Below are 23,089 nucleotides of genomic sequence, written 5' to 3'. Positions count from 1 at the left end.
CGATGAGACTCACTGGAAGAAATGTGAAGCTTTGACCTCTTTTGAATTTCTCGACACGCGCGATGCTTTAGAAAATGGAATAATTATAACGATAAATTAAAGATACGCCTCTCTCTCACGCCGTTTAATTTATATTTTTTTCTTCTTTTAGAAAAGAAATCCGGTTAGAGGTTCGCGATCGGCACGAATGAGATCAATGTTTTCTAGAGTTTTTTTTTTCCGAGGGCTCATAGGGTGAAATTGCGATTATGAGCGTCCCATTCTTGAACGGGATTGTCTTATAAAAAGATACAGCTTCGAGTGGGATTATATTGTTAGTACACGATATACATTTAATCCCGGAATCCGACCGTGGATTCTCGGATTAAATGTATACCGGTAGACTAGCACGCGCGAGTTAACTTGGATGGAAGGTAGACTACGTCTCCCTCTTGATGAGGTCTCCCGATGTCGCTTTTTATTTTAGAGAGCATCGCGCGGGCCGAGCCTGGAACGAGGCGATAAACCCCTTTTACAGACGCGATAATCTCCTTGAAACGCGACTCGCGTTGTCGTCGTCGTCGTTGTCGTCGTCGCGGGGGCCACCCTGTACCCGGGGCATGTACCGGGTGCACCGCGTGGCAATAAAGTATATATACACGCGGATTGGAGACGCAGACTCCGCTGTATCGATCTGCCGCTCTCTCGGAACAGAGATGAGAACAGCGGGCGGGCTTGTCACCGGCGCGAACGGACGCGGCGGATCGAACTATTTGCTCCGCCAGATGAATCCTTCGAGCGAGTTATTTGACGGCGATTTATCCGATAGATACCTTAACCGTATGTGCAAAGTGGGCCGCAACCCTGGAGAACAGCCCGCCTCGGAAAACTACAACTTTATCGTACGTCCTTTCTCCGAACTTTCGCGCTCTACTTTTTGGAAACGGTAACAACGCCCGAAGTGAATCATTAATCGCTGACTAATGACTCTACATCAGATGTAGGATCACGATGCCGATTCGCGGTTTATTGTTTACAGTTGCGATATTTTAATTAGTGAGGAATCTTTACGGTCACACTGAGAAGAAAAATTGTTGAAAACTAAAACATTTAGAGATAATTTAATACGGTTTAATCTTGGTTAAAAAATGAATTATATCAACATGAAGAAATTATATCTTTTTCTATGCAACTAATTAACTGTTGAACCAACCCTGTTTAGGTGATCGTATCGGGTTAAATATTTTTTTATAAAAATTTGTTTTCTCAATACAGTATTCATAATCGATTCTTATTCGACAAGATTGATCTTAATGTCTTGAGATGCTGATAATGCACAGTGATTGAATTATGGCATCTTAAAGATGTACGAGAGACAATCTCAGCAAGAAATGACTTATATTGAGGACATTAAAACAATTGTTACAATTTTAGCATGTATCTGGATTTTATGAGATTAATTTTAGTTGAATAAAATTAAATTAATGAAAAGTCTTTAAATAATAATACTTTTAATTGGACCGTTTAATTGTAATCGCAAATAAACAAGCGTCATATTCCATCGAGGCTGAATTTTTGTTGCGTAATATCGTTTTATGTGTAAATACATTTTCAATTATTATAAACTACCCGCCGAACACGGTCGGATTTGAAACGCAATTATAAATTGAAGCTAGACATAATATCGCAAATTAAATTGATCGTTTCAGTTCTTTTTTAGGGATAATATTTTTCGCAATAAATTATTTACAGTTATTTTGAGGCGTTGATCACGTTATTCTTAAATTGACAATCATTTTCATTTTTTTTTACAGTTTAGTTTTTAATTAATATTTTTGTAATAATGTTTTCAACTACCCAAATGTTTTGTTATGTTTCTTTAGCTCGTCAAAAGTTATTTTTAGTTTATAAGCACATTTTCATCAGTTCTTACTTCCGTATAAGAAAACTACATGATTAATGGAGTTGAATTTTTGCAGGGATATGAAGGTTTGCTCCAACTGTTCATATAATTTTTATCTACACCGTAAAACAGGTTTTCTCAAAATTACCCGCTGTAATAAGTGTAAAATTACTAAATAGTTGTAAATTTCCACGCATTTATAAATTTGCAATATATAAGGGTAAGATTAGTTTTGTACTTCGTAATTAAGCAGATTGCAGAAGTAAATTTACATCATGCATGGAAAATTATAGAAATGATAAAGTCAATACGTTTTGCAATTGTATTACATATTATACATTCATATTGCCTCTATCGTACCTGTTGTAAACAATAGAACGACTACTTACCGATGCTACGTGAGAGTTTTCACGCATGCACAGTGAATGTTAATCGCATTACATTTCACAGCGATATATGGAATATTGTTGTATTACGTAAGGTTACAAATATTTAGGTAATTACATATAATATTTAAATATCTTGTTATATTCCATATAAAATAAGATATTTACTCAATAAAAGCAAATCTACATAATTTTTATAAAATTACATGATGTTTTTTTATATTTCCGGGACTAATCGTGTAATTTTTACATCTGTTACATGTAAATTTACTGAATGTTTTTTTTACAGTGTATGTCGAAACATTTTAGAAAGTGATGTAACGTGATCTCCATTCAATGTATCAGTCGATCTTTGTTCGATGTATCTGTCACAAGATGCAGTATATATAAAACTCAAACTACTTTTATTTTCTGAGAAACTACGGTCAATCGGTTTCAAATTTTAATGCAATATTAGTTTCGCTTTAAATAATCTGTACAATATTTTTAAACAGATCGAGGCATTTTGATTTTTCGATCGTTCTTCTCTGAGACAGTATTTGAGACAGTTTTAAACGTAAAAACAAATTATAAATGCTGGTGAAATATTTTAAAACGCTTTTGCACTTATCACATTTATCCAGTTAGGATATGATGCCTGTTGTGTTTCTTCCTTTGTTCTCATATTGCCTGAATTCTCTGCGATGCAGTTATTGCATCTGCGTTATTCAATCACGACGCGAATCGCGATCTCAATCGGGACATTCTTCGAGTTCTCCGGATTTTTTTCTCGATGCGATTCGATTCGCTGTGCGCAAGGTCGCAAGCGGCACGGTATCATGTTTAATCGGTCAATTAGGATCACTGATTGACGATGTATCGGTTTTGCGGTCGACCGACGCTGTTGTTAATTACGATTTCATCGTTGCGAGGCACTGTTAATCGCACACTTAAATTATGCATCGCGAAACGTTGTTCGCAACTGCGCAAAAATAAATTAGGTGACATCTAATTCTATTTGTTGGCAAGCTTCGTTCGTCGCGAACTTTTCCTTGAAACGTTATGATTTAACGTTAGGTTTTATTCCGGGTCTAGGTGAAAGTTTATTTAAAATTAATCGGGAAGCGAAATTTTTCATTACACGATCGACGAGATTTCGATGCTCGTTTCACGTTAGAGAATTCGTAATTCGTACATTTTTTATCGTTGGGAATAGACATCCCTGGCTCGTTTTATCTCGCCCCCTTCGAAATATCTTCCCGGCTCTCCGGATATAGAACGTCCTGCATAATGCGTGCGACCGAATTGCGCCCGTTTTAATGTCACCCGTTTGATGCAACACCATCCGTGCAAATTGCCGTGAGGGAACGCTTATTAAGGACCTCGGTGCCCGATAATCCGTCCCTCGCAATTTCCAGTCGATAATTCACCATCGACCTTGCACATTTAAGCGACACATGCGATAAACCGTATAAAGATACGGCGGTGAAGTGACCGGCGGCGATAATTTGTCCTTTCGTAGCACCGGAGTCAAAATTGTCCGGCCATTCGGCTACTTTTGTGTCACTCATCGTTTATTTTGCAACTGCTTCGCATTCGACGACAGCTTGCCTTTCAGCTTCAATTTCAAAGTTCCTCCGGACCAATTCGAAGTTGAGTGTCATTACTTTCTTGCTACAACGACACAACTGAAACAAAAACAAAATTTTTTAAGTTTGAATACTTTGACTCATTAAGATTTTGTAATATTATTTTTAAATGCGATTTTACGATTGGGTCTACTGATTGTAGAGGAATGAAAGTATCATTTGCTCTTCACTCGGTATTCAATTCCCATTGGAATTCTTTTCTCCTTCCAGATAACCCAAAAATTACAATTTTTTAGTTACGTCGTTAGTATCACTGTCAGTGATATGTGTTTCAGAGCATTACCAAAAATATAACAATTTTATTATTCTATTTTTATGTTTGAGTAACCATGCGAAAAATTGGAACACATCTCTCTTTATTGATTTAAAATTTATTTTGTGTAATTTTTTGTTTGCTCTTGATTGGTATGCAAAATCACGTTTTGTTGTATTTATTTGGAAATTTGATGAGACGTTGCGAATTTTATTGAATTCTTTTACGCGTACTAATGAAAATAAATATTCGTGCAGAAGTTAATTTCACTTACTCGTTTAAAAGTTATTTATTTAAAAATTCAACAAAATATGATGATTTATGCTGCATAAGCCATTTTAAGTTAAATTATTATTTTTTATTTTATTATTCTTTGCGGTTGGTATCAGAACCATTTGGGTATTCACGAAATTTTTTATTGTTAATTAGACTAAAGGAAGAATGAACCTAAGAAGCTTACAGTTTTTAAATTTTAATAAGTTTTAGCTAGTATTGTATAACTATAACCATCTCTAGAATCGTTCCACGACTCTTTCTTTCTTTAGTTAAACTAAAATCATAAAACGTACCAAAATTCTACAAAGTTTGTAACACTGGAATCAACTGATAAAGCTGATCGATAAAATTATTTTTGATTTACGCTTTTTATTTTTTATTTTCGATTCTTCTTCAATTCTCGATGTATAATTTACTTTTAATTTTATATAATATTTCATCTATTTATATTATTCCCTTTGTAAGAGTATAAGACTTAACGAATGCGGGTCTTTTATTATACGAGCCCGAACATAGACTGCGTGACATTGACTGTATTTGGGGAACGCCTTATCAGCGCTCTTGAATCTATCCTTATTTTAACTCTAATGAACGATAAAGATAGACCGACACAATAACGCTGATAGCGTCCTCCCCGGTTGCATTATATAATAGTTCCAAAAATATCGAAAATATTATTGAAGAAAACGAATATTCAAGTTTCTGATAACCGAAAAGCAGCAAATATTTAAAAAATGTAAAATATAAAAACGTCAATGTTACAATATTTCGAATATTTTTATCGTATGTTTTTTTTCTCTATTTATATATCTCTATATATATATATATATATATATATATATATATATATATTGAAGTTATTTTATTTTGGTTTTTTTTTACAGTTTTAGTCTCAATTATGTAATTTACTTTTCTTTCTTTCTTCTACACACAGACAGAAAAAATTACATTGTTTAATAGAGAGCAAATTAGAGAGAAAAATTTAGGAAGAATAATGAAGGATTGAAGAAGAATCGTAATCGTGCACTGTAAAAAATTTGTGTAAAATTACAACTATTATAGTGGGTAATTTTGAGACCCACTATAATAATTGTAAATTTACACATGTTTGTATTTGCAATATACAAATACAAGTACAATTTACTTGTATTTGTATATTGCAAATACAAACATGTGTAAATTTACAATTATTATAGTGGGTCTCAAAATTACCCACTATAATAGTTGTAATTTTACACAAATTTTTTACAGTGTGATCGAGGAAACCTGCAATTCAAATGGTTCCAATTTTCTCCATTGGCTGAGGAACCGAATCCAGAACAGTTCCACAGTAAATTCCACTTTTTTGTTATCGTAACTGAACCGAAATGTTCTTTTGATCCAGGCTTCTAGCCAAAACATTTCTCAAACGGATTTATCTTTTGCAAATGATTACACTCACTGCAATTCTCAAATTTACTATATTTATTATATTATCGGAAATTGTTTAATGTTTCACAGATTACTTCAGGTTGCTACAATAATTTTTTCTCTTTGGAAAAGGCAATTTTTTTTATTTTCGCAAAAATCTTAATCCTTTTCAACGTTTGATTTCCGACAACCGATGTTAAACATTGGAAAGAGGTTTTTTCACATTAAAGAGAGCCTTAATCGCTCAGGGATCTCATGTCTCAGAGATTGGATGAACAAGCCATTGTAACGTTCGGGAAGTGTCTCTTAATCAGCCAAATCCGCCATGGAATTTCCTTCAGCCACTAATCGCTGATCTCCGAAATAATTAAAGGGCGCTTCTCCATCTCTTCAAGTTGAACATCGCCTCACTCGGAACAATCTATAAAGCGGAGCTTACCTCGGCGATAAGCAGGTGCTCCTTCAACCGTTTAAAAGCCGTATCCAGTTTTTCTTTCGTTGTTAATCCCCCCGTTACTCCGTCAAAGCTGTTAATCCTCACGTTGTCAAAGATATTTATCCCGTTATCGTATTTCGTCTATTTTTATACGCGCGAATGACTCGAACTTGTATATTAACGATGCGGCTCGAGAGCCAAGCCGTCAGTGTCAATGTTGTTTACCGCTGGGATGCAATGTGCACTTACACACACGTACACACACGCGCGCGCGCACACACACACACACATACATCTCATCTACACGGATCTACACAGACATCCGACGTGCTGTGCATACCTTTGACCTAGATAAGGGGAAGTCGATTCTTATCCCGGGTCCATAGCCACGGGGCACCTTTTACGGTGTTGAACTTAATGGAGCTTGAATACGCGAAGATGAGGGAGGGCCATCTCGGGAGCTCGAGGCGATCCCTCGGAATTTTCGCCAATTTCGCTGATTTTATCCGAGAGTCCGCCGCATTAATTCTTACCCGGCGTCGCGTAACGGAACAACGCCGCCGCGAGTAAGAGTTTCGCACTTTATTAAAATCTCAGGGAAAAAAAGAAACGACGTGGTGTCGATCCGAGGCGCCGCTGTGACTTTGCGCAACAACGAATTCGCGTGGATTTATTAAATTACCACGGTTTTAAAGCGAGACCGAAAGCCATCGAAAATTTAAAAATAAAAAGATCTCACCGCAAATATTTTGCGATTTGCGCAAAATAAAAGGATTAACGGAAATATCTCTGAAAAATATCCGTAACGAATATCAGATTTTTTTTTTCCACATCAGCACCGATGAATGCCGATGTAAATAAAAATTACCCCGTTGAAAAATGTCGCAGTATTGAAAAGAATAATTAAGATATATAAGGTACGATAAGAAATTGGACATGGAGCTATTTACAAATGCTTTATCAGATCCCGGAGGTATTTAAAAGGTTCTCTCTCGGACCTCTCCGATATTCCGACAAAGGTTCTATTTTTCGCGCGTCTCTCCGTTAAAATGCCGGATGAAATACTGAAATGAATACACACTCGTGTATCGAATGATACCGAAATGTGCTGCATTTTAAAGGACGTCGGATATTCGCGTTCTACGTAAGGTACACTAACGGAGATAAAAGATCTCGGAATCTCAGGTAGAGTTCTGTAATATCACGCGTAACGAAGAAATAGCGAAGGGGATGCTCATCTCGATAAGCCGCCGATACAGAATTCTTCATTCTCCGCGTTTCCGTGCGGCTAAACGCTTAAATAAATAGAGCTTACACGGAAAGCCTTTCGAAATGAGAGTTAACCCTTCTTCTCGACACGCAGTTCGCACGCGGCAGTAGGAGAGGATGGGAAGGGCGAGGAGGGACGGGAAGAGGGCGAAGAGGTGAACGCGAAGCGCTGGAACTCATCCTCATCCCCCGCGAGCCGGCGGCTGCGGCGGGGCTGATGCGCGCGCGAGAAGCGGAAAGTAGGGCAGTGGGTGAGCGCGCGCGCGGCGCGCATCCCTCTCCCCAGCGCTTCCCGTAACGTAACGCTACCCCGGCTTTTACGTCATCGTTCACCCGGGGATGACGTCACACCCCAGGCTGTCGACAGTCCCCGCGCTGCGCGTCTCTTCGCCGTCCCAATGCTTTTAACCACCATAAACTCGCCGCGCGAGCCGGCTCTCTCCGCTTGCCTTCCGCCTCTCCGCCAGCTCCTAATGACGTACGTACGATGAGGAGAAGAGGCGCTCTTCGATCCCCAAGAAAACTCTCTCTCTCTCTCTCTTCTCGGAAAAAATCAAGCGAACTTAGTTTTCTTATGGAACACGGGAAACTTGTTCAAGGGGAGCGCGCCGAGAATCTGTAGAGGGGCTCCTAGATTTGGAGTCGAGAGAAGTGGAGTAGACGAAATATTCTCGAGGTGTGTTAATCGCATCTCTCTTCCCGTTTACTTCTCATTTAAAGACCGCTCGACGATAACTCGCGAACGATATTTCTTTAACGAGGATTTCCTCGGCGGCGGCTGCAGTCTACAACATTGAACCTTAAATATTTTTGTAATCGATTCTCTCTCTCTCTCTCTCTCTCTCTCTCTCCGATTCTGAGAAATTAAAGTTCCGTAGGAAAGTTCACTTGAGCTCTGTTACAGGAAATACTGTCTTTCTTATCTTCGATGTTTATTTACGATATTTCAGATTTTCAATCGTACCAACGAAAATAACTCTATGGTTTCGTACAAACATCAAACAAGTCCAAAAGTTGAATTTTCAAGGTACTGAAAAATTCTTCTCATCTTTATACCGTTAACAAATATGGTAATTCTTCTCTAAATATGTAACAGGTATAAGAACAAAATTGTAGACTTTAATTAATATTTTAAGGAAAGAAATATATATTTATATATTTTTTTATATTTTATATTTTATATTTTACATTTAGTTTGTGTATAATATTAATAATTATTGAAGAAGAATGAAATATTTAAAGCAATATTTTTTCACCTTTTATTTAAAAATTGTTTTAAATTATTCTTAACAAAAACGCCCTTTTATATTTCTGTTTACACATAATATACGTGGTAATAATATACGTGGTAATTTTTCATCATTATGAATATAAACATTTAGGATTAATATATCGGAGAATCCATTAAAAGAAAATGATACATCTCTGAACTCGTTTGATTCTTGGTGGAAATTTTACATAAATTTACTACCTACTTATATTTCTCATTTTCTGTTTAATTCTAGCGGGAATAAAATTGTTCACGATGTGATGCTATTGATAGATAAAGAATGATTTCGCGCCCTGACCCAGATTTCTTCAAAAATGAACTTGTTTAGTTTCTGTACATTGAGAAAAAGAAGTTGTTAAATTGATTAAATTTTTCAATTTGATTAAATTTCCTCAGTTTAAGTTCATTTATGTATTTAACTTAAATATATAAAATATCCAAATTTTAATTTAACCATTTATATACATATATATATTTTTTATTTAAATATTTAAATTGAAGAAATTTAATCAAGTTGCAAATTTTAGTTAAATTAATAACTCTTTTTTCTCACTGTAGTAAACCTTTAATTAAAAGTAAGTAAATATCTTATAAAAATAATAAGAATAAAACCGGAAGATTGCCTGAGAGAATAGTAGGGAGAAAATCAAATTTTTACACACAAAAAAGTATTTGAACAGAAAATATTCGCGCCTCTCTATAATTTTAAGGTCTTATTTTGATTGTGAAACTTATTTGTGATTATTAATCTCACGAAGAAATTTTTATCTTCATTCAACCATTATTCTAACAAAATTATGCTTATATAGTATTATTTTTCATTGCTGCCGACGAGATTTTTTGACGCACTTACGTACGATATTAGCGGTTTAATTTGCACCCCGTCGGCGCACTCGATAAAAATTGAACAGCCAGCGCTCGCTGCGATTCGAGTAGACCTGTTCGCAGCGCTCCCCAAAGTTCTCTGCCCTACATTCCACTCGTTATCCCGAATACTCCTCAGCATCGCGGTCGCACACGAGCATCGTGAAGAGTGGCAACGCCTCTCACTGTTAAGTTATAGCCAACCCTCTCGCAGAGAACAACCGTAATATCCATCTCTCTCCGTCTGCCAATTATTTTTCGCGAGCAGCTCGAAAATAGAACTTTAAACCACCTCTCTTATTCAACATTCTTTATTTATTATTATTTCTCTGGTGTTCTAATAATCTTATTCGGAAAATTTATTATTGCAGGAAGCGATGTCTCAAAATTAGTTAGCCTCCGCGAAAATAACTCCGTTCTCTCTCTTGTTCTCCCTTCAAAAAGAAAATTCCGGAAATCAAAATTGAACAGTAATTACTAAGTTTATTGCAACAATTTATATAGATAAATTCACTGTTAAAAATCGGCAGCAGAATTTAATGAAATGTAACGGAAACAAATTTCAAGCAGGTATATTAAAAAACATTTAATGTACATTTAATGTAATTTGATGTCAAAAGTGCACTAAAGATGCACTAATTTCATGCACATGATTTTCACTTATTGATACATTAAATTTACTGTACATTAAATTTAATGTGTAACTTAAAAATACACTAAGTTTTATGACATTTTTAACAGTGTTATTTTCCGTCTTAAAACGCATCTTTTATATTAAACTAGAATGGTGATTTCGCAATATTAATTGACAATTTAATAATTTTGGTGCTAATACTAATGCCCAATTTATTTCTGTTTTGATGAGAAAATTCGACAACTTACTCTCTAACGACATTCCAAATTAATCTTTTCAATTGCGAGGAGATGAAGGTATAAACACGATCGATATTATTAATAATTTTGTCATTAATCGAACGCTCCGTACGATAGTTCCGAAAGCGGTAAATTATTAGCGGCCTAAAGATAACGACGGAACGCAGTTTGTACGAACATCAGTTTAAGTGGAGTAAACTTTAAATAGATGTCAGTAGTTTAGTTTACTGACGAATTAATTCCTGGGTGTATCTCACTTAGCAAAATTACTCGACAAGAGATTTCCTCCTTCGATCCTTCTCCCTTTTTCTCCCATCTTTTCCCTCTCTCTCTCTCTCTCTCTCTCTCTCTCTCTCTCTCTCTCTCTCTCTCTCTCTCTTTCTCTCAAAATTTCCCAAGAATGCAAATTACCCATTGAAAATTAACGGGATGCGAGCTTGAGATTAAATAAACTCTGATCTAGTGTTCGTGACATACACGCAACATTATTGTATATTGTAGATGTATGTTGTACATGTATGTTATACTACAGTATCAGTTTACCTTATCATCATGCGCAGTACACGCTACGCAAATGATTTCAATTTAACATCGTAAAATTGACATTGATTCTTCATTTAATTACGTCGCAAAAATATAGGAATCGTATACGCGCACCCGTGGCACGTGTAATTAAAGTGCAATGTATCACGATCATTCGATTCTTCAATTTAATGAAGAAATCACGGGTGCTGCCGCGGTATTTCATGTTACGTCCTAATAATTTACATTGTTGCACACACACATTAGGCTAATGAAATAATAGCGGAATCGGCAATTACAGCATCGCGTGCGCGCTGCTTGAGTGAACTTTAAATTTTCCCTCGGCGCGGTCAGATTGTCCATAATCGAATTAGTTCGCTCCACGTGTTCTGCAAACTCCTGTCGAAAATTACGAAGGTCCGCTGCAACTCAGTCAATGTTTCCCGATATAGGTGCACCGCATGTTGTATCGATCGCAGCGACCATCGCTATTCCGCAAAATTGTGGCTATTTGCAATAGAGATCCCAATGGCATTTTGGTCGTGCCTTTTATTATTTAATGCGCCGGGATTGTCATCGAGGTCCTACTGAGTCGCCAGCATCGCCCAGCTCGATTTCAATCTGAGAAGGGGATGAAAAAAATTATACACACTCGTCTCTTTATTTTTCATACTTTTAAATAAAATTTACGTAATATTTAGATTTTATGACAATTTATGGCCATTTTTGTAAAAGAAATCCGAATACTTTATATAAGTAAAAAAGTCCGTTTGCAAGTAAAACGTAAGGAAATCAACATTTTTCTTCTTCAAATATAAAGTCGTTTACATAGAAATCCGCTGGTACAAATAAAAGATGGGAGCCAGAGTTCAACTCGAATTATTAAGTCGCTATACTTCTTGTGTACAAAAATAGGAATAAAAGCTACGGGAAAGCCGAAACTTTTATTTGAATTGCTCGGTACAATGTGCGGCTTGATGGCACGAATCTTTATGCGGCGCTTCACCATCTTTACGATAATTCCGCGAAGGAGTTCCGGCGAACAGAACTTTGCCATCAGTTTCATTATCTTGCTCCAGCGGGGGTTTCTTTATCGCGTAGCTTCGCCGTGAAAGCCGGCAAAAATCGGTAATAACATTTTAACGGTTGCATCTCGCAGCGAGATGCGTTATATTTTATGCCAACATAAAACAGTCTGTCTCTTTCTCTCTCGTGATTCCTGTTTCTTGTATTTCTTTCGAAAATATGCGATTCATCACTGTATGTACGCGAACCGGTACATAACACCGCTTTAATTAAGCTAGTAGACATGAAATTTCACAACTAGGTTGCATGCTCGCAAATTTACTCGAACGTATTCGCCGTGCAAATTTTAGAACGAAGCCGCCGTTGTTACGCTCGTATATGAAACGTTAAATTACATTGCATTATAAATTCGGCAATAATGTTTTGGAATTTGCTTGCGTGAAGTCGAGTCGTAATACCATTTCGGTTTTATACAAAGGTATTTGCAAGAAAGACACAAGTAAAAAACATTTTTTTTTTAATATTTTTTTTATTTTTAACAAAAAAATTGCTTTAACTTTAATTGCAGTGCAAGAACCAGCAGAATTATTTTTAAGAATTTAAATATGACATTCTATAATACTTTTGACACATTTCTAATTCCTGAAATGCTTGATTTCGTGTTAACAAAAAAATTGAATTTTTAAATTTAGTTTTTTTTTTTACCGACTCAACGTTGATAAAACAATCAGAAATCGTAAATTTTACAGTATTCTATTACAGACACATTATTTTTTTAAATATCAAACCTGTGGTAAATTATAACAACATTTCTAATGTAAGAAATAACTAGAACTAAAGAAAAATTCTCTCTCTCTCTCTCTCTCTCTCTCAACCTTTATTAAACAAAATTTTAAAATACAGAAACAAGAACAAGTCTCGACTGTACGCAGTCTTCATCAGCCGTGAGTGTACATTGAATAAATAAATAATTAAAAAATTAATTTAGCGTGTTTGTTGTTATTCATAAACAACGTTAAAATAAACACAATATTAAATAAACGCTATACCAACTATGATCGAGTCAAGGATGGGGTCATGCGAGTAAAAAGGAGGTAAATGCATTATCATTTTACTTGAAAACGGTAAAGAGTTTAATATGAAAATAAAAGGGCGATGTTAAACAAGAAGAAAGAAGAAAGGAAAGAAAAGAAAAAAGGATGAGTCCTAGACCAGCGAGCTTTCTACACTCATTGCTTATTTTCAACGTCTATTTTAGAGTCTTAGAAGCCTGAGACAAGTGCCATATTTGTACTAAAAACATATCTATTTTAAGTTTAATGAGAAAAAATAATTTTCGAAAAAAATGTAACTTGTAACCCTGTATTATTATGCCATTGAGATACATTATATAAGATTTTTCTTAGGTTCTTTATTGTCAATAATCTCTACACTGAAAAAAATGCTGTAGTATAAATTAAAACATAGTTCGATTCAATTAATCATCGAATTACGAACTGTCAGTAATGTCCAGGATTGATAAAAGTTACGTTCTCTTAAAAAAAAAAAACATTGTATGTTTTCTTTTAATTTAATACATATTTTTAACATTATGCGTTTAAAATATGGTTTTATCGATCTTACTAATAAATGTTGATTCAACTACACTTATTAAATTTTATTCATTTATATATTTGTTATTGTCTTTACTTTTAATCTTTTTGTTTCGTCAAATGCTGTTTTTGAACCAAGACATTTCCAATTAGGCTGATGCTATTGATTCAACAGCATTTTTTTCTCTGCGTATTATCGTTAATTAATTTGAAACCGATCGTAACTATTCCTTAGTCGATCTAAAAAAAATTTTATTTAAATTTTAGAATCTTAAGCGTTTGTATGTTTTGCACTTTTTTTTTTATCATTCTAAATATCTCAAATCTCTCGATAGTTTCTAAATTTCATTATTCGCTGGAAGTAGGACGAGCACACGAGAATCAGACTATAATCCAATTGCACGAATGGATTAATCCTCCACCGTCGTTCGATGTTTCGCAAAAAAAGTTACGCCAGTTCGTTGGCATCGATGAACGTTTTTCGATGCAAGTCAAATTTGCTTGAGCCTCCCGGGCGGTTCCTGTTATTTCTCTCGTACTCGATTCCCGGATTTTCGCGCCATTCAGCTGGCTAGTTAAGAGTGGCGAAAGAGAGAAAGAGAGAGAGAGAATGAGATAGAAGAAAAAGAGAGACGCTTTTAAAATTCATAGTTCGACGACGGCAGTGGATAATGTCTAGAAAAAGACACGCCGTACCGCATCGAGATTACAGAAGGTTAGCTCCCCTTTACTGCCGATGGTATAATAATAAAATTACATCACGGTAAAACTGTGCTGCGTTACCCAGTAGCTGGCTATCCCAGGGCATTTTAATTTCAACGAAATCATTCCCATTGTGCCGTGCGTCACTCTTGTACACGTCATTACGCGAGGCAACGTTATTTACTCGACATCAAAATGCAGTGAGAATAATGGATTTTGTCGTTGCATATTCTAGAAAAAGAATATACATTACCGTTCAAAAGTTTCAGCACAACTTGTATTTTTGCTAACAACATTTCCATTTTTCATACATAAAATATGGAGTTGCGATGTCTTCTTTTACTTTCCGCCACGGAGGTATTTAATAAGGTCACCAATGGCCAGAAAATAATTGTAAACGGAAAGTATAAGTACATTTCTAGACAAATAATTCAGTTGTTATATTGGTTGAAGAATCAATATCATTTTTATTAGTTTACAACTACATTAAGAACGATTTGTCGAAAAGCCAAAATATTTAATCGATACATTCAACTAAATATTGAATTTATCTAATTCCGCGATTTAATAATTTTAATGGTGCACATGAATGAATATACCCTTTTTTGTGCAACTAAATAATTGTCGAATCAATCTGGTATTTAGTTGAACGTATCGGACTGAATTTCAATTTTTCAACAAATTTTATTTTTGAGTGTTTACAAATTTACTTTGTACTTTTAATCAAAGACTCGTGTTTAATTATAGTGCTTGATTCCTGTACCGTTCATATATCGTTCTCTCATTGTTACTCGCCTACATGTTATTCAAGTATTTATCAGTGTCCAGCGCGAAATTTGAAGCCGAAACTTTTTCTTTCAACTTACACACGTGATATTTATCTATTTAATTCACACGTACATGCTTTTTCATTTACAGTTACTTTTCAGTAATTCGCGATCTTATTGAATATTTCCGTAATTAAAAATAAAAAAATTATTTCCTAGTTTCATATTTTATAAACAATAATGTGTGAGATTAGGAACGATGGGAGTATTAAACATAGAGATGAGAGAGCCAATATCGGTTGACAAGCAATAATACTGATGCTCGTGAGCTCATATATTATTAAATTGCTTGCCAATGTAATTTGTGTAACAAGCAATAATACTGATGCTCACGAGTTCATACATTATTAAATTGCTTGCCAATTTAATTTGTGACATTATGCATTCCGGCTTCAGTTAAGAACGATGTTTCAAGATCGACGAATATACGGCACGCAGTTTATGGGAGCTGGAGATGGTATAAAAAAAAATCGTACAAAATTTATTCTTAGATACTGACATACGCCGCAGACTATTGCAGACCGATATTGGCTCTCGCATTTTTATGTTCATATTTTATGTATGAAAAATGAAATTGTTAGCAAAACCATGAGGTGTACTGAACTTTTCAACAATAGTGCATATACGCAATTTTATTTTTCTAAGTGAAATGCATCTTTTTTTAAAGCGGGAAAATTACAAAAATAAATTATTGAAAAGGATTAAAAATAAATTGTTTTGCTTTAAAAAAAAAAAAAAATATTGCTTTAAAAAATAAATATTAAATATTAAATGCATACAATAATTAATAATTAATCCTGAAACGCGTTTTATATATAATACTATTAGAGAGAAAGAGAATATACATATACATTGACAGAAAAAATATTATAAAACAACAAAAAATTTAGTTAACACGACAAATTATTTATTCAGTTGATAAATATTAGCTTATTTACTTGTGGTCAAGTTAAACATTTTTTAATTAAAATATTTATGTTAATAAAGTAAAGAAATAATTTCTAATCAAGTAATTTTTTTCTTGCAGTTTAGAAAACATTTGTTTGTGGGACCATTTTTATATTCAAAATAATCAGATTTTTAAATCTAAGAATACAATTTAATTAAATTTAATAACATTATTAGCTTATTTGTAAAATTATTATTCAAAGGAGAAAAATGTAAAAATACAACATTATTTACTTAAGATAATATGTCTATTAACATAAGTATTTTTACTTAAATTCAAATGCTTGGATCAAAATACATTAAAAAATTTTTTTCTCTTAGTATATGAACATATATACATGTATGCAGGCCTATCTCATCTCTAATTGTATTAAACACTTAAATCAAATTTTAAGTATTTTGCTCGCAATGGAATCGTTTATGCATCAGCAAATATGGAACCCGAGATTATTTTAAATGCGCGAACGTCATCCTCGGCATACCATCACGCTCTCAATGATATCTGCACTCGTCGTGAGTTCACGAACGACGCCTCGCATAAGGGAACGATTGCGAACGGCTGTGAGATATCACCTGGGTCTCTTTTCCCTTTTTTTTTTATATCTCGAAGCTCCGCTTAAAGCTGGTGTTTCGATTTAAAGTCAGGCTTTAAGCCTCGATTCTCGTGCACATCCCATAGGTGTGAACATAAATAACGACGCTGCAAGAGTGTGGAACGTTTGTCTTTTTCGCGTGCGCACGTGTATTTACGGGGGAGAGGACGGAGGAGGAAAGAAGAAAATGCCTTACGTTCGTCGAATAATGTTCGAAAAAAATTCGGCGATCGAGCGTCGACGTCTTTATCCGTGCAAAGACAATTTATTGTATCACAATGCAAGCGCGTTGTGTAATCCCGCGCTTTTAATACCGGTAATTCATCTATGTCATGCGTTCTTATTCTCTCTCTCTCTCTCTCTCTCTCTCTCTCTCTCTCTCTCTTTCTCTCATCTTGCGCGAGAGAGAAATAAATTTGTCTCACGCGGCGGTTTGCGAATTTATGCGAGTGCTAAAAAATAGAAAATTAAATTTAAAATGAAGTTTAAGGACAGATTGCAAGCTCCGTTTTCTCTTTTTTCCTTTTAGTTTCGTTTTCTCTCCGTTCTATACGAAAAAAAAGCAGGTCGCCAATGAAAACTGTTTTCGCTCGGCGAACACAGTTTCGTTGCGTTTCGCTGCGTTTCTTTTGGAAGGAGACGGAACCGTGACCCGCTTTCGCGTCCCGCACGCATTCAAATTCGATCCGTCGTAAGAGTTCCGGCCAAAAAACTTGGTGCTCGGGCGGGGGGAGGGTGGCCGGAGGGAGAGGCTGGCTTCAGCTCGAGGAGCGTGCATGGTCCTCCGAGATAACACGAGCGAGAGGAAGAGGACACGGCCGATAAAAGCAGCGCGGCCACCTAACAGAAAAGAGGGATAGAGAAGAAAAGCGGGTAACAGGCGAAAGAGGAGGCGAGCGCTTGCGGAGAACAGCGTGGTGAGAGGAGAGAATGGGGACGAAGGAGGGGCGGCGTGGACCGCGAGAGGAGAGAAAGAGACCGAGAGGGCATCCGCAGGACGGATGGTCAGGGAGGCAGAAGGAGAGCACGCGGAGGTGAGCGAGGGGAACATCCCCGGGACGCGCAGGCGCTGTGCGAGGGTGGATAAAGCGGGTGAGAGCTGCTCACTACGCCCGGGACACCTCGCGGTCCTCCGTCCTCCGCGGGAGGAGGGAAGAGGAGCAGGAGGAGGAGGAGGAGGAGGAGGAAGAGGATGAGGAGCGAGAGAATCGAGATGAAGAGAGAGAGAGAGAGAGAGAGAGAGTAAACGCATCGTGGCCGCGGGGCAGCAGGAGGAGAGAGGAAGATCATCGAGAGGAGAGGGCGTAAAAGCGTGCGCGCGCGACGAAGGGGAGCGCGGGGGGAGAGGGAGGAAAAGGAGAGAGAGAGAGAGAGAGAGAGGAACCCCTGGAAAAGCCGGGGAGAACGCTTTGTCGCCGTCACCGACCCCCTCGCAGTAGCGCGCGCGCGGCAGTCGACGTTTTCTGCCAGGGAAAGCCGTCGCCGCTGCCGCCGTCGCCGTCGCCGTCGTGCGAGTCAGCATCGGGTGATCGTTGCACGCTCGGTACGTTGAAGCACGATCAGCGTGTGAGGAGAAAGAGCGGAGAGAGAGAGAGAGAAAGAGAAAGAGAGAGGGGGGAAAAAGCGAGAGAGAGAGAGAGAGAGAGAGAGAGAGAGAGAGAGGGAGAGAGAGAGTGAAGACAGGGGGAGGAATGAGGTTGGAAACGTGCGGCGAGTGAGGGCGAACGGAGGGAGAGATTCGGTCCAGGAAGAGACGCGCAAGGGTGGTGACCCGTGACTCCGCAACGCGCCGGAGAAGGAAGCAGTACGTCCGACACACCGCGGGTTGTACCACTGCGCTCAGCTCAGTAGCGACTGTCCGCGCTCTAGTCAGCCGCGGCGCAGTAGCTACGCTCCGGCGCTAGTCAGACGCGCGCTGCGCTTCCCCGCTTTCGCAGTGTGCGCCGTCTCGCCGTCTCACACTCCGGTCGCCCCTATGGTGCCGTCCTACTCCTGGCCGCAGGATCGTCGCGCGTACGTCACCGTACGGCAAGGCATCATCGACTGTCCTAACGATCAATCACGGCTCTCCTAACGAGTCTCGTTCAGCGGCTTGTATCGAGTCTCGAAGAAAATCCAGAGACGTGACTCGATCGCGCGTATACGTCGATCCGCGTGTGTGTGCGCGTTTATCCGGGTGTGCGCGATCGACGATCGGCGGCAAGGTACATTCCTCTCTCCCCCGCGGTCCACTTGGTGGATACCGCGACCGACCGACCGACCGACCAACCGACCGACCGACCGACCGACCGACTGATCGATCGAACGTACGTACACCAGCGCGCGTGAATCCAGCCGAACCCAGTGATCTCGTGACCTTGTGACACCGCCTGCGAGAGAAGAGGGGGGGGAGGAGGGCGGAAGAGATGCACCCGCTGAGAGACTGAGAGAGCGCCCGCCTCGCGGCCGTACGCCGATCTCTCGCCACCCGTGTGTCGCTCGGCGCACACGTCGACTCCTCCCAGATCGCGAGAGGGTTGACGAGAGGGATCGAGGCGGAAAGTAAGTCTCACGCGCGCGGAGTTCGACGAGCCGTCGCGCGAGAGGAGCGCCCTACAGGCGTCTTCCTGCCTTCTCGATCCCGAGGTACAAATTTCCCCGCGGGATCTCGAAAACCGAGATCGATATCGTGCGCGCCTACTATTACCGATCTCGCCCCCGAGGATTTCCCACGTCGACGATCGAAAGAGCCAGGAAGATCTCCGTGTGACTGCGAGCTGCCCGAAAAAAACAAACTCCCCCAAATCGTCTAGATCTCCCGCCGATCTCGCGACTTCGTAGCTTCAAATCGGTTAGAATCAAATTATCTCGCTCGCGTTCTCCGACAACAAGGAACCTCGATCTCGCCGATTCCGGTAATTCCAAACGATCGTCGATCGAGAATTTGAAAAATTCTCGTAAATTATGGCAGAAGTGCAATTTTACCTGAAGCTCGTATCGAAGTAGTCGGACGGAAAGAGAAAAATCGACGAGGCGAAGGAGGGACGTCCCGTGGGAAGAGGAGAGGAGGATCCCGCGACGATCGAGATAAGGATCCTGCGATACTCGCGCGGGTATCGGGAAAGCGTGCACGGCACTGAGCTTCGGGTGGCAGCTGGAAGAGGGGGCCTCGTGTTTCCCACCCCCGGTCAGTGGAAAATCGAAGACGTGTCAAAACTACCATGAGCGAGGGCACGCCGAAGTCGCAGATCAAGATCGTCGTGCCCGACGGTTCGCCAGCACGTCCGCAAGCTGGTACGCATCATCGTATTGCCATCCTTTCCCCGCCGCCCCCCACTCCCCGCCACCCTTTCCGACACCCCCCGTTAACACCGCTCCGATCCGCTCAGCTTCCGCGTATGCAAAGATAATGCGCCAAAATTTCCTTTCGCAAAAATCGTTTACGTAAGAAATGTTAATTTAATGTAAAACAGCACAGAGCGATATTTGAAAAAAATTTCCACAGTCTATGGGTTGAGTAATCACAGCGTGCTTTGGTGAAAAAAGTATAGGTATATAGAAGATAACGCTATTTATAGAAAATAGAAATTAAAATATAACAGTGGTAGCGGATAAAAATTTACGAGCTGCGGGGCACTGCCTGTAGATTTTTTCAATTAAAACTGGAAAATTAAATTTCTTTACCAGAGATAACGGAGAGTTAATCCGAAGCTGCACGAACCGATCATGTGTATATATATATATATATATTGTATATTTCTGTTTGAAAAGAAGTGTTTAACTCGCGTAAGCCACTGGCAAGAGAAAGAGAAAGAGAGAGAGAGAGAGAGCGGTTTTTTTTCTCGAAAACTTTTGTCAACTCTCCGCAAGTGTTTTGCATATTAATGACCATTACTTATAGCGTCGTCGGATACGCGCGCGAAATATGAGCGAGCCACAATTGCGGAGGATAATCGCGACTTAAAGAGGAACTTTCTCTTTTTATTGCCTGTACGCGAGAACGGTGGAGAAGCGCCACTCCGTCTTATTCTGTCTCGCCGTTAATTGACTCAAGGTCACTCTTTTTTAGCCCGATACTAATTCAATTAAGCACAAGGCCGCGAGGTGAATCGATAGTGCACACGAGAGACAGAGAGAAGAGCCGCGTATATATGTCCGGAGTATCCCCCGTGTGTTTTTAATGCCGAAAGCTTCCTATAGATCCGATTGTCTGACATCTAGTAAAGTGAAGCTTTATACTTTCACTCCCTTTATCTACTACCGAGTAACAATCCACGCACGGAACTAATCAGATTTACGATCTTACGTGTGTGGCGGAGTAAAACGAGAGACTTTTTGTCTTATTAGGTAGTAATTTCTCTGATTCACTGCTGTCTCGGTTAAAAGAGAAGCTGATGATAATTATATCATTAAAACATCAAATATATATATTTCTTATATTAAGTTACTTGCTAAAAGAACTATTAATATATAATCTCTGCTCTGTGCGAATAAATTTCTTTGCTGCTTGCGCGCAAAGGGAATTTATAAAGTTTTGTAACAAATTTCGGAGTTTTTTAAATAATTGCATATCTACATAATGTAGTCTCGCAAATGTAATACAAATCTGTTTTGGACGCAAGTAACAAGTTTTAGCAAAAGAATAAATATTACTTATAGTATATGAAATATATATTCTTCAAAAATATATTATTTAATTAACGAGAATAAATTATGTAGATATGTAATTATTTAAAAAAGTTCCGAATCTCTGCATTCAAAGAAAACTTTTTTTTCCCTATTATATATTAAATATATTTATTTTAGTATTTATTTCTTTAAAGAAATACTCTTGAGATAATAAAGAAATTATTTTACACTGACGAATGTTTATTTAAATATAAGAAATGATATAAAATAGATATATTCAATATCAGAAATTTCTTTCTCCCCGCGAACAAATAATTGAACGAAGAATCTGATTGTTTATCTTTAAAATTTCATTTTGAGAATGGAATTTCTGTTCGAGCACAAATCAAAATTGGTATCTAAACATTCGAACTAAAAGAATATAAATCCCAGATTCATCAAATATTTGAGACAAGCTGTCGGGACATAAGTTGATGATAAATATCCGAGGGTGAGGAAAATTTGATACGTGGGTCGAGATTCCAACTTATAATCTAGCAAGTGGGGGAGTGTAGGTTCTATATCCCCGAGTCTTTCTCATATTCCAGCTTTCCTGGAAATTTTACATTATTAATAAACTCCCAGCAAAGTTGATTCTTTATTATGCTTTGAAATATTGAGGCACAATCAGAACTTCACATTCAATTTGAGCTCAGCTCCTACATTCCATTGCGAACGTGCTTTTACATTTTAATATGGAGCGGGAGATATTCTGCAGCTTGGCCGCGCGATTAAAACGCTCAACCCCGAGTCCTGAATTAAAATTAATCCCGTAATAACTTGGCGAATCGACAACCTTTAAGCTCGCGGGAAGAACCGCGGACACTTACCCTCGGAGAATTTAAAGTTTCGGAATAAATTTCGTCACCGAAACCGATCGCTCGTGGACGCGGTTGTCGCAAAGTTAATTAAAAAACAAAAAAGAAACGGTAAAATGCATTGCGAAAGGTGACTCGGTCAGCGCGACGTGGCAGCGATTCGGTCCGCTCCGCGGACGGACGCCGCGGAAACGGCGACAGTCAGCAAAGAAACCGACTTTGCGTCGGAAGGGGCACGCTGCATACGCGCGTGACATATGTATGTACGTGTGCATGCAAATGCACCGAGGGCGAGGGTGGCGGCGTCCTTTGATCAGCAGAACGTGAAGCATTGCTCCGAATGCTCGGCAGCGACGGCGATCAAAAGGTCAGAGTTCGCTCCTCGCGAGCGATATCCGATTTTCAAGTCCGTTTTGACACGAGGCGATCCGCCGAAAGGAAGCAGACGTTGAAACGTTATTATTGGTTTTCTTCGTGAATACGCTGTTAAGTTCGGAACAAAATGACTCAAGATACCATTTGCAAAAGTCGATTCGCTTTTCGAGTTGTAAAATCGTCGAAGGCGAGTCGTAAAAAATCGCGGAAGACAATTATTTGGTTTTGTGGTATCATTTTAGGTCGATATCGAGATCAGCGGTTCGGCAAGATAAAACTGACCTTGCGAAATGAAATATTTTATATTTGTATGATACTATTATTGTATTTTTATGTGTACACGCGAGTCGAGGAACAGAATGAATTAATTTGCTGTGTGAAAATCGATTCAAAAATACATATAACGTAATTTGTTCCATTACGTGTTTATTATATTATTTAATATTATTAGAAAATAATATAAAATATAATTGAAATAAATGAAATTATATA

General features: G+C 38.3%; 2 protein-coding genes across 10 annotated transcripts in view; one reads left to right on the top strand and one right to left on the bottom strand.

The window, feature by feature from the left end:
• The window catches only part of LOC105200148 (solute carrier family 12 member 4), a 145,144-nt gene that overhangs the window by 79,760 nt on the left and 42,295 nt on the right, over positions 1-23,089 (top strand). Inside the window, exon 1 of one of the 7 annotated variants that reach the window (XM_026137531.2) lies at positions 19,028-20,030. The exons of the other annotated variants lie outside the window; for them this stretch is intronic. Within the exon in view, the coding sequence (XP_025993316.1) occupies positions 19,958-20,030 (73 nt within the window). The 5' untranslated portion in view covers positions 19,028-19,957. Of the gene's footprint in view, positions 1-19,027; positions 20,031-23,089 lie in introns of those variants that run through there. 7 annotated transcript variants of the gene reach the window in all.
• LOC113004389 (transforming growth factor-beta receptor type 3-like protein) lies at positions 10,214-18,362 on the bottom strand. 3 transcript variants are annotated; one of them, XM_039448856.1, is made up of 2 exons: positions 16,647-18,362; positions 10,214-11,690 (listed from the first exon to the last, which is right to left on the bottom strand). In XM_039448856.1, exon 1 carries the CDS (start codon positions 18,277-18,279, stop codon positions 17,305-17,307), a length of 975 nt encoding a protein of 324 aa, XP_039304790.1. In that variant the 5' UTR covers positions 18,280-18,362; the 3' UTR covers positions 10,214-11,690; positions 16,647-17,304. The 3 variants fall into 3 exon arrangements, with proteins under 3 accessions (XP_039304790.1, XP_039304792.1, XP_039304791.1); XM_039448858.1 differs by having other exon boundaries at positions 10,215-11,690; positions 16,738-18,362; XM_039448857.1 differs by lacking the exon at positions 10,214-11,690 and having other exon boundaries at positions 16,457-16,864; positions 16,954-18,362.

This window comes from Solenopsis invicta, chromosome 4 (genome assembly GCF_016802725.1).
Source record: "Solenopsis invicta isolate M01_SB chromosome 4, UNIL_Sinv_3.0, whole genome shotgun sequence".
Classification (NCBI taxonomy): domain Eukaryota; kingdom Metazoa; phylum Arthropoda; class Insecta; order Hymenoptera; family Formicidae; genus Solenopsis; species Solenopsis invicta.
Note: the sequence above shows the minus strand (reverse complement) of the source record. Positions and strands in the feature narration are given on the sequence as shown.